The sequence below is a fragment of the Anoplopoma fimbria genome, chromosome 14, assembly GCF_027596085.1.
Source record: "Anoplopoma fimbria isolate UVic2021 breed Golden Eagle Sablefish chromosome 14, Afim_UVic_2022, whole genome shotgun sequence".
Classification (NCBI taxonomy): Eukaryota; Metazoa; Chordata; class Actinopteri; order Perciformes; family Anoplopomatidae; genus Anoplopoma; species Anoplopoma fimbria.
The window spans coordinates 19,145,227-19,164,412 of NC_072462.1; the positions used below are offsets into that span (position 1 = coordinate 19,145,227).

At 38.8% G+C, this 19,186-nt stretch overlaps 1 protein-coding gene across 1 annotated transcript in view; it reads left to right on the forward strand.

The window, feature by feature from the left end:
* Positions 1-19,186, forward strand: part of LOC129102170 (ankyrin-1-like) — a 67,979-nt gene that overhangs the window by 21,917 nt on the left and 26,876 nt on the right. The window contains 9 exon segments of the mRNA XM_054612182.1: positions 11,783-11,884; positions 15,098-15,196; positions 15,764-15,862; positions 16,163-16,261; positions 16,452-16,637; positions 17,533-17,631; positions 17,839-17,937; positions 18,116-18,214; positions 18,929-19,126. Of these exon segments, the coding sequence (XP_054468157.1) occupies positions 11,783-11,884; positions 15,098-15,196; positions 15,764-15,862; positions 16,163-16,261; positions 16,452-16,637; positions 17,533-17,631; positions 17,839-17,937; positions 18,116-18,214; positions 18,929-19,126 (1,080 nt within the window).

Consider the following 19,186-nt stretch of genomic DNA (forward strand, 5'->3'; position numbering starts at 1 on the left):
TTTTTCCTACTAATTGCAGAGAAGTCTCAATCTGGTCTCTCCTGTAATGGGATTTACATATTATTATGCCTTCCAGTATCGTGATGGCCCATTGGCAGATGCTTTTTTTTTTTTTTTTTAAATGAACACATTCACTGGGCAAAAAAGTTTTTCCTCTACCATTGCCTCAGGGGAACCAACTTCCCCTCCTGAAAGAAAGAAACAAAATTCGAATGCATTTGCTTAATTTAAGCTCGGTGTGAGAGTCTTAACCTAATCTCTCCTTTGATCTCAGTGTTTCACTGACAGTGGGGCTTTGCACAAACATTGGGTTTTTATGCAGAGCAGGGAGAGAGAATTCAAACACAGCTTACTGTTTGCTCTCCCTACCATAGACTGGATATAATAATGTATATAATATATATAATATATATGTATATATATATATATATATACATAATCAGTGAGATTGAGACAATAAACTCATGTCGACATGTTGAGAGCCATTGGAAGGCAATGGAAATGTTCCTATTCTGGGATCTTGCACCTTAAAATCTATTAAAAGTGAGAGGCCCACATCCTCCTTGTGCCAGCACACATTTAGGGTCAGTCACATCAGTTCCTGGATGATCAGATACAGCTGAAATCAACTCCTAAATCACATGGTGCTGAATGAAAGGGGCCTACAATTTAACATTGATTGGGCAATCACAGACAACTCCTCTCAGTAAAGTAAATGTGGCTACGGCCAATCAGCCCCAAGCCTCTTATCACATTGCTTGAGAAATGGATATAAGGAGGACTGCACAAGCGCCTGAAAAAAAATATTCCTAGCCTGAACATGTTCCAGATAACATGCTGTGGGTCATGTAAATGTACATCTTCAACAAAAAAATGTGTGATTTTTTTTTTACAAAAAAGCTCATAGTGTTATCACCAGGCACGAAGGCATTTGTTTTAAGGCCAATTTTTGTAATGATATGATACAATGTCCCTCATTAGGGGTATAGACCTTTTTCCTAGCAGACATTATTCAATGTCATAGCAGAAAAAGCACAGTGTTAGTCAACATTCCCAACAAGATATTCCAATTAGGTGTTCCAGTTCCAGCGTCTGGTGTTGTGCATTCTTGATCACTGGGAACCAGACATTCTCACTCCGAACATGATAAATACCGACGCTTGGTCAATGGCCCTAAGCTTCAAACTAGGATGCTCTAGGTACACCTCTAGCTTCACTTTTGATCATGTCAGGTACAGATGGTCAGTCTCCACTGGTAACATGGCCAGTGTCTTTTCAAAATACAACTTCCATCTTCACGGAAAGGTTAAGGTTTAGGAAACAACACCACTTAGTTATGTTTAGGAAGAGCTTGGTTGACGTTAACTTGTATCACTACTAACGTTGTATGATTAGCATTACATTACATTACATTACAGTCATTTAGCAGACGCTTTTATCCAAAGCAACTTACAATAAGCGTATTCAACATAGGTATTCAAGAGAACTACTAGTCACCAGAAGTCATAAGTGCATCTCCTTTCTTAAACAAGCATCTAAGAGCATAAACCAGAGCAAAAGTACAGTGCAGAAAACAAACTAATACGAATTAGCAACTCACAGGAGTCACATGACTTACGACTTACGTGACAAGATGTCAATGTTTACTTCTAGTTTCGCACCAGACACCAACAGGGTCTATTATCTTAGCTTTTTTGATAATATTTAGTTAATCTCATGGAATTTTGAAAACTTTTCTGTACTACTAGACTTTGACAAACAGTAACTAAAGCTCTTCATGTATTTTTTCTGTAGTTTTTATAAGTGGATCTTGAAATACAATGACCAACATCTGACATTTATGTACCATACATTTTAGTTTAAAAAATGTTCTGTGCACTCAGACCTCTTTTTTATAATGACTGAATTCACAAAGTCCACTTGCTGTGTTATTAAAATGCATTTTCAGATATAAGTTGGCGTGGAACTTGGCTTTTGCTTCGATACTGACACTGGGCGGGGCTCCCACAATGGCAGCACAGAGTGATGACGTCATGAACTGACTCTGAGGGACAGCTCTACCCATCATGCTTTGCCAGTAGTATTTCTGCAGTGCTCATAAATATTGAAAGGTTATGGAAACAGAGAGAGAGGAGGCAGGTTGAGGGAGAGGGGGAGAAAAAGACGAGGGATGCACCAAGCTGCAAGAGATGCACGAGGGTGAAGGAGTGAGAGAGAGAGAGGTGGAGGGAGGAATGACAAGAAATGAGTGAATGTGGTGTGAAGCTGAGAGAATGAAGGAGTTCCCGTGAATTGAGAAGTTCAGGGCTGCCTCACCCTGTGTCACATTTCTTTATTGTGCCTCGCCGTCTCTTTCTCTCTCTTGTGTCTCCCTTCTTTTGTGTGCTGTTGGCAGAAACAGAAATTGAGTAGTAAAGACAAAAGGTCCTTGAAATCATGGAGAGGCAGAACCAGGCAGAAGTGCAAGTTAAAGTGGGAGAAATGTCCATTCCCATGTCACCTGGTCAAATCTTGAAAGCAAAGAAATTGCTTGGTAAAAAGACAGCAATGTGTAGCCTATTTCGTTCTATGTGTGTACAGTACTTCTGCAGTCTTCTCAAGAGATAGTGGATTATGAATTTAGGGTTTAGACTGGAAAGTTAAATGTAAAAATAATAAATTATGTATCTTAGAGGAGGATGTAACAGTGTTTCTTTTAGGCCGCTTCTGTTTTTCGTGCGGATTATTCTAGTCATCTTTGTAAGCTTTCTGACACATGAAATCATTTTAAATGATTCTCCTATCGTCGGAAAATCATTATTAAGACCCAAAATCTGTATTGTGTATGACATTTTATCCCTGAATGTCATCATCAAGAAAATAAACAGTCCATTTAATATCAGTCGTGTACTCGTGCATAACGTTATATATATGAGTGCAGTAGTCATGTAAGTGCCTCTGTAAACATTTGTGTGTATGTTATTAGCATTGTATTGCATTATGTATATGTCTCAGACTTGATAGAATCTAAACCTGTACATCATATAATTGCCCAATTATCAGCGTGTTTGTGTATTGGATGTTCCCCATGTATATATTTATATATATTTATATATATTTATATATATATATAAAAGCATGCTTTGATTGTAATGGGTTGCAGAAGCAGTGGCCTGACAGAGGCTATAAATATTTCAGATGCTCTGTTTTAGCACCGGGATAGAGAAGACAACAGGAAGATCCTCGTTTTGATGTGTTTCATCATTGTTTCACGAGGGAAGAGGGATTTTGGTGCCATGCGAAATATATTCATCTTGTCAAATAATTTAATCCTTTATTCACTACTCAGCTCTTGTCTTTATTTTTAAGATAAAGAGCAGCTTGATAAGCTTCAGACGAGCAACCCATGGTAGACATGGATCTGACTGCACTTATTTAAGTTAGACTGGTCTACTGGCCAGTGTTAGTTTTATTCTCAGACAACTCTACTCCCAATATTTATTTGTTTGTCATCACAATGATGTGATGTGAGCATTATTAGCTATTACCACCCACTGTATACAAGCACACAAACTAGGACATCTCTCTTATTGCTGGTGTCTACTTATTGGAGTCTGGATTATTTCTGGATTGTGATTATAATTGTTGTTTTGTATTGACATGAGTACAGTCTATACTGTACATATATACTGCTCTTTAGGATAAGTGTGAGGATTTGGATCCAACCACACTAGATGACATCAAACATCGTAATGAACGTCTCCCATTAGAAAGCTCTGTGCAGTTGATTAACTTGCATGGGAGCTCATCTGACATCTCACTATTTGTTAGACATGAATCAAAGGCAGACAGTCTCTCTTTGAACAATCTGAAGAGCTTCAAAAAGCCACTCTGCTTTAACATGCCTCTCTTAACAAGCCATTTATTTTTAATGAAGTCTAGCATTTGGATGTGTACGACAATAAGAGAGAAAAAATGGTCGTGACTATCAAATGCTGTCTTTTGAGTTGTCACATATCCAGTATGTGTTGGTACTGTGCTTCTACCTGTATAACTAGTTCAGGCTATACATTTGTGGAGCACCATCTTACACTTGTACACACACTTGCCATCATCCATCAATACTGGATCAACTCCCACTCTGCGGAGCTTTCTGGACTCGATTGATTTTTCATTCTTTTCTCGGGACTATGACTTCATCATGCCAGGCATAGACTTGCTCTTGAAATGATGTCCACTTTCCTGGACTTTGATGTAAAATCATGACACCTCATTTATGGATTGAGACTACTATTATTTATCATGATGCATCACTTTAACCTAATTTAGTATTTTATGCATAAATGGTTTACATAATTGCCATTTTTCTAAAAATCCATCAGATTGACCTAAGTGATACCATCACATCTTCAAATATGTCTGGCACATAAAAGAACTCAACAAAGCATTCATCGATTGTTGACAATTTTTTTTGAGAAACAAACAAGATGTTTCTTGGCCTGTTTGTCTTAAACACCAATTATCAGATTTGAATTACACTAAATTTGGCAAAATGGCGATTAGTAAAGTAACTTGGGATGTTCACTACAGCTTATCGTTTATTTTTTTCTGTATCATTTCTCTGTCAGTGTCTGATGAAAGTTATAAAGTTCACAGGTCAGAATGATTTCTGGGGGATGACATCCTTCTAGTTCCTTTCCACAGGGTCTCAAGATGGAAGGTGTAGTGTGTGTAAATGGCTACGTAGAGCGTCACCCATGGTCCAGATAAGATGTTTCATTGTGATTATACTGATCCCCTTTTTCATTAACCCTGGGCCCTCCTGCCAGGGTAATGATTTATAGTTCGAGGCCTAACAGGGAATTGGGGAACGGCTTTAAGAGATGTGGAACCAAGTGGGAAAGAAGAAACGGTACCAGTAATATCAGAACTGATAGATTTCGTCGACCGGCTTTAATGTGTCCCTGTGCTGCACTGTGAAGGTTTCCGCACTGTAAGAGGTTCTTTTCTCTGTGCATCTGTGGTGGAGGACGTCATTAACACTTCCAGAGTTTGACGTTGATGCCCCACTAGAACAACCTATGATAAAAACATGAGCACTCAGAGTACTGAAAAATCCCCAAAATGGCTTGCAAGATGAGGTTTTTTTTTTTTATATTATATATACAGTTATGAATGTGTGTTAATACACATGCATCTGTTTTTGCTTCTTTTTGTGCTCACTGTGAGATAGACTTGACAGCAGAGGCCTGCAAGGCTTCTACTACTCTGCTTCCTGCTGTCAGAGCCTGCAAATCATTGTGCTTTGTGCTTAAATCTTCCCTCTACTGTGGGAGTCTGCGTCGTAAGATTTTGTGTCTGCCCCTATTTCATGTGTGTTTGTGTGAGAGCGTGAGTATCTCTCTCTTTGTGGTAGACGTGGGTCTTTGTTTAAACCCATGAGGGTTCATTATTGTGATCCATCTCCCTCCCTGTTAGTGCCAACATTAACATACTGTGGCGTCCATGCGGCTATTTTTGGTTTCGATATGCGTGTGTGTTTGTATGGTGATTGGTCCTCATATGCATATTTAGCATGATATGAATTAGCTTTGTGTTTATGCTCACAAAGAGAAACAGTTACCATATTTCATCATCTACCCTTGACCGTCCACCAGGATTTGTCACAATACACCCAAAAAAATGCTGTGTCAGTTCATGCAAAATGCAGACTGCCTACTCTACTAGCTAGATCTCTGTGTAGAGATGGATCCGAAGGTGTTTTAAAGGATGATTAAGATATTTTTACTACTCTCTCTCTTTCTTTGTTTTTTTCACCCCTCTCCCCTCCTGTCAACATCTCACTCCTCTTCTGCCTTCTAATTAATGACGTTAGACTGTGAAAACAACAGTGTCGAACTTCCCACACATACTCACATTTACAAACCAATGTGTTTTGTTTTCAACAGTACAGACGGCAGACATAGAGGCAATTAGAAATACGCTTTAGTAGTTATAGCTATACAATTAGTTAATAGTATTTCAAAGGTCTCATAGCTAAATTAAAGTACTCAAATTTTACGAGGTAAATATATGCATTTTTTGGCCATTATTGTGTTGTGGCACACAAATCGTTACTCAGCATTTACTCAGGTGCTTGTATTTCTACAAGCACCTTCCAAGTGCGAAGGAGATAAGATGCATGTTGAAGGAAAGAGGAAGTCTCAACATGAAGTGACAAAAGGACTCATTTCACAATCAGAAGTGACAGGAACTGTCGCTGCAATAAGTTCATGTAACCAATGTTCTGCCAATGATGTCAGTCAGAGAAGACCCGCAGTGCAGAGAACCACCGAATGTTCCATGAAAGAGAGTTTGTGATGCTCAGAGATTGAAAGTCTGCCTGACTGCTTATCATAGAAAACAATAGTGTGCAGTGCAAGTAGCCTCCAGCCAGGACAATAAAATGAGTCCTTCAATATTCCAATGTTTATAAACACTTATTCCACATTTTCACATCATTCAATCAGTCATACAAACTTAATTTTTTTTTTTTTTAATCATCCAAATTTCTGCCATATATGTTTTTAGATGGCATGAAGTGCTAATTATCCTGTAAATTTGGTTTCGATCAACATGTGGTTCTGTCATTTGTACAGACATGTTGTGTGTGTATAGGCATATGTCTGTGCACAAATGGGTCTGTTTCATACTGTGTGTGTGTTTGTATGCAAAATGTAGACGCCGTATATCAAAGGGCACGGATTAAATAGCAAACCTGAAATCAATGGCTTCAACCTTTTTCCTTTCAATTTCAACACGTGTATGGGGGATTCAGTTTTTCCCTCAATATGGTATGGCCTTGGTATTAGTATCTGAAGTCTCTACCTCTTCTGGCTTTTAGTCATGTCTACATGATTATTTTTGGCTCAACATAGAGCTTATGAGTCTGTGTTTCGTTGTGAGGATATTCGATCAAACCACACTCAAGGCACAAGGAGAACAGGATCGTAACACAAAGAATATTATAGACTGTATGCATTTCATTGTGATTCTTTTTGACAAAGTGGGGATTAAAAAATTATTATATATACAGTATATATATATATATATATATCTATATTCCCTAGATGTGAGCTTATAGTAGAGAAATCTACTATACCACAGACATATTGAAATATTAAGTTCTATTGTCATGACATTTGGAATATATGCTAATATTGTATTATGTGCATGTTAAAAAGTTAATTTAAAAGGTTTTAATTAGCAGTAAATGAGTGTGTATATTGAATGAATATCATGTAAAGCATTAACCATGTATTAACCAAAGGTCATATATGCTATATGTTTATAAGATTTCATAGTCTTGAGTCATTTCATTCTCATAAGTCTTGAAGATTTAGCTACACACCTGTAACACCAACACAGAACAATATCTGGGTGATGCTAAATAACCTTTTGTCTTATTTCAAGCAGTGTACATGTTGCTCTTATAGGTTTGTATGTCTGCCATTAACAGTCTGGTCTTGTCTTGGTGTTGTCTTGGCTGGTGTTTGTTGTCTTCTAGGCTCATATGGTTCAGCGCGGACTTGTCCGTAAGGTCAGTATTGTGGGCTCTGAGAGGTTGGCAGCAGCCTAAGGGATTTTGGTTCTTTAATAACAGCGTAAATATGATGTTTGTTTACATCCTTCTTCTTCCTCACTTTGCTTATTTCCTTAACACCTTGTTTGCGTTTCCTAAACAGCTGCAGTGGGGTTTCTTAAGGCATGGCAAATAATGTCAGCTTTTTTCTAAGTCTTGTAGTTACACCAACAATGAATATTTTTACCTCGAGACAACATTAGAGAATCAGTAGAATTCTTGAATATTTCAGTTTTACATTGGTTAAATATAAGTAACTGACCCCACTGGCAGATTTTCTTTCTTGATAAAAGCCTGATTTTAAAACTTAGTAAACAATTGAAATTTTTCTTGGATTGACTGTGGTGTGTTGCTGTGGCTTCTTTTCATGTCCTTGGTGATTGTTGTGTTCAGGAAAACTGCTACGTTGTTGTGATCTTGCCGGCAAGTTTGTGGTCCCGCTCATTTGTGGTTACCCTCTGCTGTTGTGTCTCCTCCCCTCTGTGTAATGTAGTTTTGACTTGTAAAGTATGTTGTGAGCTGATTTACAATTCAGACCATTAACATTTAATATTTATGATTGTCTGGATTAGCTATGTGTTCACTCTGATGGTATGCCTGACTGTTTGTTTTTCCGTTTTACTAATGTGGGTTAGTCAATATCTTCAAGACCATGTCTAATTCTTGGTAGTGCAAATTCTGCTTGACTTTTATCACAAAAATTAGACTGACCTTGTTTTGTTTTTTTGTTGAAGTCTATTTTTCATATCGGATAATCATTAGAAAACATTACTCATGAATGGGCAACCTCCCACACATTGCTGCCTCTGGCTGACAAACCCATATCTCCACAATTTATGAGCTTGACAGCTTTCTTTTTAATCGAGTCATTAATCATTAATCATTTTACACTTCCCTACATTCTCAAACATCTGGTCCTCTTGAATAATACTATGACATGCGAAGAGATTCAAATTAGTAAAAAAAAAACCTGCCCAGCAGGAGATCATATTAATATTATGGCTTGATAAACAATCAGTGTATCTCCTATCTTACACACTTTATACAAATCTTAATTCATACATCTTAATCACCTGATTAGTACACTGCAGTAGACTATGGGATATAATGTGACATACATACATTTCCACATTGAGGTCACAAATACACCCAAAAGATTGAAAAAGAAAATCTATAATAACTTTTCAGCATTTTGTACTTCCAGTGTTCTGAAAGAAAACTAGACTCCTGCACCTCCTCTTTGCTCTGTTTACAGGCTTCAAGAAATCTAGCTGATGATTGGAGGCTTTGGCTAATCATTGTACAAATGCAGACGCCCCTTCGATGAAAGCCTGATTCAACGGGCAAAATGTCCTGCAGGAAAAGTTTCTATTCAATCATTGGCAACAACTTCCTACACTGCAACGCAACCCAAAACAGGAAGACTGACTTATCAAAAAGAGAGTCTTACATTATAAGCAACATTTCAGAGATAGAGACAGTACGTTGCCAATAGATTAGCCCTCTGCTAACCGTAGCCGGCTGCAGCTAGCTCACAGCCGAGCTGCAGTGAGATAGGCTGAGTGTATTGGAATTTTTGCCCAATTATGCCCAAAAAACTGCTTACCCAAGCTTTAAGTATATTTGTAAAGTATATAGTCCCTAAATGAGATTGATTCGTACCTTAGCGATGATTCATTTGAACACTCCTGCCTTTCTTTCCTTCCCAGGGTTATTTGATCCATATAATACAAACATAAAAGGGTGATGGTTTTAATAAGTAATGGGAACATTAGGATTAGAATGTGTGAATTGGTGAAAGAAGGGGAAATGGCCAGAATGGGAGAGGCAGCCGGAAAAGAAAAATCTGATTTAGGTAGAGGCAAAGTAAGACCAGGGATCAGTTGTACAGTACTGAGTGATATTCTAGTGTTTCAGTAATCAGATTATTTGGTGTAACCGGAACTATGGTTACAAATAAGGTGAGCTGTTCAGGATTTGACGTACAGCTCTATTGTCCGTGATAGAGGGAAGAATGAAAGGAAGGATGGAGGGAGGGAACGATAAAAAATAAGAGGGAGAGATTGAACTGCAAAAACGGTAGTGAAGGAGAATGGATTCCAACCTGACAGCAGCTTGAACATTAGCTGGTGAGGAATGAGTTTCTGGAAGGTGCTGCAAAATATTAAATTTTCTGCAAAATGTGGGCAGCTCATAGCTCATGCTGTTGTTGCATCACACCCACACACACACACACACACACACACACACACACACACACACACACACACACACACACACACACACACACACACACACACACACACTCAAATTGACCGGCACTCATTAACAAACTCATGATGATAAATGAACAGAGATAACTGGTTCATGAAGCAGTGGGGGTGGAGTCATGGGGATGCAGGTGTAGGCTATGATCGGTAATGCAGCACATGTCATGAACACGATCACTGCGCAGATGAAGATAAATATGAAAGGAGTTGACTGTGAAAAATATGCAGCTGAACACCCAGAGGATGAACCGTCACACAGGCTTTAAAACGAGCAATGTGAGGGTATTGACAGTTCACATCATGTTACAGTATACATATAATAAATGTAACGAGACTCTGTACAGAATATATTTTCTTCTCATTAACGAGTGTCTTTAACTATAACTATTCCTAAGGATCTCTGCATAATGTAATAGACACTTAAAACACAGTGCCAACACCAGGGGCTGTTAAGTCGGAGAGGCTCCTGTCACTGACTGTTTGAAGTCCTGTCTAGCTCTCCTGTTCAAAGCAAAGAGATGAGATAGTGGATATACACTTTGCAGACATTTAGAAAGGAGAAGAAAATGGAGGCATACAGGGAAAGAAACACATCAAAAGACACTAGATGACCAAATTGTATTTATTTACAATACATTTATTTTATTAGTTTCTTATCTGCACTGGCTGCAGAAAAGAAACATTTCATATACCTGTAGAAAATATGAACAGGTTTAGTGGCAGGCCTCAGAAAAAAATTCACAGACTTGATTCAAATCAAATCGAATTAATTGTACGGGTTGCTTTAATATTTATTTAAAGTAAGATAATTTACAATATTCCACATGGGTTTTTGGTGCACGTGTTTCTTATAAATATATAAATTAATCTGTAATCAACCTTTTTTTTGTGGTCAAATGGAAAGTCAGAGAAACTATTTCTTAATATAACATTGATTTAATAGGAATTAAAGGAGTTTGACTGAGGAGGAAATCTTGAGATGTTTAGAGAAAGTAGATGAACAGAAAATAATGGGAATAAATTGGAAGGAAAAACAGGATGTTGGTTTTAGGAGAAACAGGAAATAGGAAAAGTAAGTTAATAGGGAGGAGGCGGTGGAAAGACTAAATAATCATTTGTTTGTTCGAAAAAACCTAATGCAATGCAGGTGCACAAAAGCAAGAGAATATTTTGGCTCTGTGTGAAGCTGCACAGAAGGAAGAACAAAAAAAAGTAATTTGAAAAAGGCAGGCCTATCTTTCAGCAATTCAGTGTAATTAAACCCTTTGAGAATAATATATCAAACAGATAAATATTTTTGCCGGTGAGAGAGGGGTCAAGAGAACGTGGCGGTACGCAGTATTTCCTCCTCGGGGGCATCGGAAACATCTCATTGTGCAGGTCAGCCGTGTTACACTATCAGCTGATGAATGAATTCAGAGGTGAGCGTACAAACACTGACTCACACCGAGACACAAACCACAGGAGCTTTCCTTTCAGATCAGACGGGCAGACAGCGGAGCTCGTGGCGGAGTGTGCTCGGTTATGAACGCCTGCCAAGCTCACAGTGTGGGCGAAGCCTTTTTTAGCCTCTAACAGAGGGCAGGAGAGCCCGTCGACGTAGTATCGTATTTCCTGCATATAGCCTTGTGCCTTAAAGTGATTGTTATATTATTGTAATGGATTGATAAACGTAACCTGATTGGGGCTTTTAGTGAAACTACATCCTTATATCAAGGACTTGTGGTACATCTGGGAGGAACAGTTGATGTTGAGTGAGTGTTTGTGTATATTTCAGACCTGTTGATGTTGGCATAGATGTGCAATGTGCGTGCTGTTGGTGTAGGAGTTTCTATGTTAAATAGTGTTGATCTGTCTTTACGTACATGCTCTCCTCTCCTTTCTTTAACAGTTCTTTCCCTCTTCATTGCAGGCTGATGCAGCCACCAGCTTCCTGCGTGCAGCTCGTTCGGGGAACCTGGACAAGGCTCTGGATCACTTGAAGAATGGACTCAATATCAACACAGCTAATCAAGTAAGACCGTTTGGCTCAACTCATCAGCACAGCGATCCAAACAGCTGTTTTTGTGCATGTGTTGTGTGTGTCAGTAGCAGCAGTTGATTTAAATGAAAGAAATTGTGAATTAAATCGTGGCTGGTATCAAAATCAATCGCAAAATGTATTACTCAAAACAAAAATTCATTTTCTTGAACAGAAAACATTTTAAAAGTGGTCATACCTCTTTAATTTTGTTTATTTTTCCTTTTGATCTTTGAATGGACATTGCTATGTTATTTATGCATTTGCGGATTTATTCACACAAAAAGCCAGGAGCTGGATGCTCCCTGCATGTTGTCTTGGGGAGTCGAAATCCATTTTGAAAAAACATACATACTGCCGTCTGGTGACCACCAGCCAAGTCTAGGATGAAAGAGTACTGCTGAGACACATTATCAGCAGACCAAGGCAAGATAACTTTATTGCTTCCACTTTTTAATGTTCCTCAGGAGAAATTTCCAATGTTGCAGGTCTGGATAATATTTTTGATATATATACAGCAGCAGGGAGCTTAACTCCACTTTATAAGCTCTATTCCTTGAAATAACCTCAAGTTTATTAATTCATGCCCAGGGCAGCCAGTTGGAAAATAAATAAAGGTTTGCTCAGTGCCTTTTGGCTACCTATTGCATCATTATATATGTGGGGACCACCTGTTGTTAGACCAGTAAGACACACCATTTGCTCGGGCCACAATAAGCCAAAAGTCTCATATTCTTGGCAAAGATACTAGATATAATACTGATAACACATTTTATGGATAAAGAACCTTCCAAACTATGTTCTCAACATATTTGTTTGCTTGAGGTTGAATACGTACTGTAAATACATTTAGGGAGTTTGACTTAAGTTCATATTCTACTTTGATAAAATGTAGAGACAGTCGTAATCAAAAATGTATTTCATCTTGCACTAATGTCTGGGACTATGTAGGTCTTTGTCACCCCACTGAGGGAAAGTAAAAGGCTTTCCCAAAGTAACAAGGTCATGATTATGAAATGAGAATGTTACTTGGGAACTTCATTTTACTCCTCTGAGACACAACACACCGCACAAAATGTGTTTTAGTCTTTAAAAGAAATTAGGATTTGAATGAAACACATCATTCTGCAGTATCAGCAAAGGATGTTAAATAAAAGACTCAAAAAGAAAATTAAAAATTCACGACTCCTTCAGACCTCCTGATTCTCTGTCTTTTGTGTAAAGTGGTGTGCATGAATAATTGAGTATATTAGGTTATAGTCCCATCAATCTTCAGCCCTACTCTCCGCACACTTACACCTTGTTGCATCATGACCATAAGACACAAAAACTTCAGGCGACTGCATAACATGAGACATGAATGTGAATGTGCGAATGTGATTATGTGTGGTTTTGGACGCATACATCGGCTTGCCAGTAAGCTGTTGTGTTAGGGATGGCTGGGGAGTGGGAGGGATGTTTGGTGAATGGATAGACAAGTGCTTTCATACACAGACAAAACACTGTCAGTGAGACGGAAGTCTGGACATTAAGACTGAACGCAGCAATCTGTGGTGTTGTGTTGATGCGTGCAATCACGCACCAGCATGAGAGAGACAGACGATGAGATACAGAAGATAGACGAGTATTGACATAAAAGGAAACGTTTTGCACGATATTCAAGGGTCCATAACATATGTCTATGGAGATTGTAATCAACCAGATAATAAATATTAATATGATCTGCAATAATTGAATTTCACGCCCACAACCATGTGATCAATTATATTTCTAAAGGCCCTTAATTTGATTCTCTAAAAGAAATATTTCCCTCCAATTCCCACTTCGCTATTTTTCTCTTTGTTCTTTTTCTTATCTTTTTTGTAGCTTTTAGATTTATGGCTCTATGAGGGAACAGTATAGTTTATATGTGATTTATGTGTTTCTGCAGCATCAGTCTGTCCTACCTACAGGCTCTTGTTGGTTATCTCTCTTTCTCTCTCTCTCTCTCTCTCTCTCTGTCTTAACCTGTAGTCACTGAGTGTCTAACTACCGACTATTGTTGTGCTACTGTCTGTGTATACATAAATGCACATCATTCCATCAACAAAACTGAATGTCACAGTGTCTTCTTTTCAGTCCAGTGTGTGCGCAGCAGACGTTTAGCCACACTGCATTTAACAGTGTGTGTAACTGCCACTGATACGCAGAGTGTTTACCGTCACTCTGCGCATGCTCGCAGAGAGACTTTGTTACCCCATTTGAATTGAGTGACACCGCAGTATTATGATGGGAAGTCTGAGAACAGTGTGGGTAACTGAGACTCCTGGTGGCCAGATTGGTTACTGCAGGCAGGTCACAGCTTCCACTTTAAAATCTGTAGCCAGCCATCCAGAGAGACTATCCAACAGACAGAAGGACAACGTTGAGATAACACAGTTCTCATCAGGTTTTACGTGTTGTCAGGACTGAGTCCTCCTGCTGTCGTTGTGTGTTTATCAGTTTTTCTCAGATAAACAGTATCCTTGCGTGCAATGTACCGCACAGCTGGAGAAAATGGGCATATGTTGCAGTGCTCACAGGGGCGTGAAACTGAAGAAATGCAGGTTTTCTTTTCTCGCTCTTCCTTAATTTTGTGCCATAGAGAGGTTTCATTTAACACAGAATGAAGGTGAACTTGGGAGCTTGAAGATGTTCAGCAGCACAAATCACATTCCAGTCTGCTGTCTCAGACCAATGCACTGATAGCGCGCTTGGCAATTCTGAGATACTTTATGTCCGTGGTTGTGGCCAAGACCACATTGATCATCGAAGGCCAAGGAGAGGACAAGGCCAGAGATGAGCCAAGATTTGTGGAGATTTCTGAGAGATCCTCGTACAGACCTGTTCCATCAATAGATTGAGGAGTGGTAGAATGTGTTGCTTCGCATGTGTGTTGAGTAAGCTCCACTACTTACTGCAACTCATTACTTTGCCGTGAGAGATGAGGGATCACTTTTCAATTAATGTGGACTGGGATTATAATTATCCTGATTATGAACGGGATTATCATGCTATTATATTACATATTACTAAAGCTTTAAGGTAAGATATGATATAAGGCCTAATGTTTTATCCAAAGTTCATTAGTTTTTAATAAGAGCTGGCTATAACTGTTTAAGAGAATATTGTATCCTATATGTTTCTTCTAAATCTAATGTGACTAAATCTGTCCGTCTTCTCCCTAAGAATGGTCTCAACGGGTTACACCTGGCCTCTAAAGAAGGTCACGTCAAAATGGTCCTGGAGCTACTACACTCTGGCATTGAACTGGAAGCCACCACCAAGGTACCATGTTCCCTCTGTGTGCTTACTAATCTTAAGGAAACGAATAAAGCCCTTTTACTGTCACACCTTCCCGACACTTTTCCTAATTTAAACTAAGCTCTGAGCTAATTCAACTCCACTGTAACTGTAGCAAAAATCCATAAAACTATGTAAAAAAAAATGTTTTATGTAAGTATACATCAATTTCAGATGAGCCTCACGTCAGCAATAAGAAAATATGTTTTTGAATAAATGCAATATAGGAAAAGAAACATCAGGGATTTAGCTAACTAAAGGTTATCTGCAATGACAAGGTGTTCGGATCATGTTTTGCCATTTAATAACTGATAATAAAAAAATATATATATTGTCATTATGGACAGAAAAGGGGATTTGCCTCTTTCAGCATCACATTTTTCTTATATACTGGATGATTACAAAGCACTAGAAGTATTTGAGTGTCGAGTTCTCAGTGTAGAGATCTAGGCCATTATGTTGCAATCATACTCTCCTGGTTCACTCTAATTTCCCTCTCTCTCTCTTTTGGTGCGCTTTTGTGTGTGCTTTCAATGCGTGTGTGACCTCCAGAAAGGGAACACGGCTCTCCATATCGCAGCGCTGGCAGGGCAGGAGAAAGTGGTGGCTGAGCTCGTCAACTACGGTGCCAACGTTAATGCCCAGTCACATGTGAGTCACAGATAGCTTTGAGCAGGAGAAGAGTGTGCCAAGTCTGAGTTTATGCATCTCATTTCTGTGCTTGCATATGTGAGAAAGCTGCTAAAGAGTTATCCATATATCTGTATACAAGGACTATGTGCCCTTGTAAAGAACACCTATTCATAATTTATTTCTCAGGTCAACTGAGACATGAATCCCTGTATGTATGCATGAGGATGTTTGTGTTTTTTAATATTTATTTTACATTTTCTGATTGCATCTTGCGTTTGTGTGAACGTAACTATGCATAATGTAATTGTGACCTTACAGAAAGGGTTCAGTCCTCTCTACATGGCAGCACAGGAGAATCACTTAGAGGTGGTAAAGTTCCTACTCGAGAATGGTGCCAATCAGAGTCTCCCTACCGAGGTACGTGAAAACACAGTTAGTGTTTTTTCATGTAAGAAAATATATATTTTTTTATCTTTCAATTTATCTGCTCATAGAATAGATAATATTACATGGTGTCAAATTCACTTTCTCTCCTCCGTGCCCCTTCCTGACCTCCCTACTTTTTCTGTCATCTCTCCTCGCTTTCCCTCGCTGTCCCCTCTCTCAGGACGGCTTCACCCCTCTGGCAGTAGCCCTCCAGCAGGGTCATGAAAATGTTGTGGCACTGCTCATCAACTATGGCACCAAAGGAAAGGTCCGCCTCCCCGCACTGCACATCGCCGCACGAAACGATGACACGCGCACCGCTGCGGTGCTCCTGCAGAACGATCCAAATGCTGATGTTCTCAGCAAGGTATACGCTCACTGAGATGAGATGACAGTGATAATACCATCAATCAAAAATCAATCGCGATGATTTAGCCTCTGGGGGCAAAGGACAATATATTGTATATATATTTTTTTTTGGTTGGTCAAGACTTCCTCCTCCGTGTGCCGGTCATTGTTAACTGTCTGATTAGCAACTTGATTTGCTAGAATGGCTTTTCAGTTGAGAGACAACAACTAGGGCTAATCTCTATAAACAGATGCATATGAACAAAGAAAAAACTTTTCTTAAAAAAGCTAATAAAAAGATAAATTGTCGTCAGACAATAGCCGGTGGGTTCAGATCATTGTATTTGGGCCAATGCTTTCTGACTCTTTTGCTCTTCACACAGCCTTTTTACCTGGATTCAGCCAAAGATCGCTCAAACATGATCAATAGTACTCCAACTACAAACGGAAACCATAACGCTTTTATGACCAAAATCTTGTCCCGTTGCCCTTAAGATTCTGCATTCATATCCAGATATATGTTTAAAGAGATCAGCTAAAAAGATAAGAAAAAGAAAAGTACTTTACATGAGCAGAAATAACAGAATTAAGTTGTAATTTCCTTAAATAAAAAAAAAACTCTCCAAGCAAATACTAAAGTGAGAGAGGTAGGTGCCACAGCATTTTTAATGCAAATCACTATTAAAAGAAAAACACTTAATCATGAAAAATAATCTTCAAAACACGCAGTTGTAAGATCCTTTGGGCTGTTGTCTGACTGTTCTCTCTAAATTGAATCTATCTTTATTCTTACTTTAATCTGTGTCATGCACATTGTTGTAACCTTGTTATTTAATAGTGCTATAAATAGATTGTAATCATCTTTATTTATACTTTCATTCTCACACTTTCCCATTATGTCTCCTTCTCTGTAGACCGGTTTCACACCTCTCCATATTGCAGCCCATTATGAGAACATGAGTGTAGCCCAGCTGCTGCTGAATAGAGGAGCCAATGTAAACTTCACCCCCAAGGTCAGTTTGTCTCCTCTGTAGGACCAAAAGCCACCTCTGAAAGAAATGATAACTGTGGTTCAAACATAAAGAAGAATATTATAAAGGATACAAGAATCTTAACAGTACATTTAATTTAAGTCTTGTCATATTTTGCTGCTGAAGACTTGATGCATTGATCAACAGTGTTGATTAATACAATTAACTTATTTCTTGCTTCTTCTCTAGAATGGCATCACGCCCCTTCATATAGCCGCCAGGAGGGGCAATGTGATGATGGTCAGACTACTGCTGGACAGAGGAGCACAGATTGATGCCATAACTAAGGTGGTGTACTATTCAGCTCCACTATGCTCCGGCATTTTTTTTTGTCACTACTGCCTCGCCAACGCCTTTCCCATATCTATTTCCTCCATCTGTGTTCCTCCCTGCTGATTTTCTCCATTCTGTCCCTTCTGTCGTTTAACACATTTCCAATTTCTGTCCTCGGTCTCTCTCTTTGTAGGATGAGCTGACTCCTCTCCACTGTGCAGCCAGGAATGGCCATGTTCGCATCATTGAGATCCTGCTGGAACACGGTGCTCCCATTCAGGCTAAAACCAAGGTAGATGCTGTATAATCAGGATTTATCATCAGGGTTTGCTGTTCAATACATATTTTTCTGAATCTCTATCTAATTACTGAGTAAGATTCCATATTTAGTGACAAATGATGTACCCAAGGCCAACTGAAAATCTGAATATCAACCTAACTTAAAACCTGAACACTTTCATCCAACTTTAGTCTTTTTACTGGGCATCCTAGATCCATCTGGATATTATTATTATGATATCTCTCGCCAGTTGAATCGTCTGCAAGTATTTTTAGTACAGTGTTTTGGGGCTGGGCGATTTGGAGAAAATCTAATATCACAATACTTTTGACCAAATCCCTCAAGGTCGATAGTGCGGCTATATTGTAAGGTTGGCTATTGGTGCTTTCACAAAATATTTACACAATGACCTTTTTGATAGACAATCAACAGTTATGTGCATATAATGACTAAGTGGGTATAGGCAATTCATAGAAATGTTATAACAGTCTGCTCACTTTACCCTAATGCAGCTTTAAAACCAGGAAAAGACAATACCATATTGCCATATTATGATATCAAAAATGTAATATCTAGCCACATATCATAATATCGATATAATATTGATATATTGACCAGCCGTACAAGTGCGTTGATTATATCCCTTTCTCTAAGGACTCACACATGCACATTCACCTTCCTCTCAGCCTAGATTTTCCTAAATATTCCATTCTTTCTTTCCTACAGAACGGTCTGTCCCCCATCCACATGGCAGCTCAGGGGGATCACATGGACTGTGTCAGGCAGCTACTGCAGTACAACGCTGAGATCGATGACATCACGCTGGACCATTTAACCCCTCTTCATGTAGCAGCCCACTGTGGTCACCATCGGATGGCCAAAGTCCTATTGGACAAGGGGGCCAAAGCCAATGCACGCGCTCTAGTAGGTTATTTTTTCTTTGTTTGCTTGTTTATTTAGATGACTTACTAATATTAGAAGTTA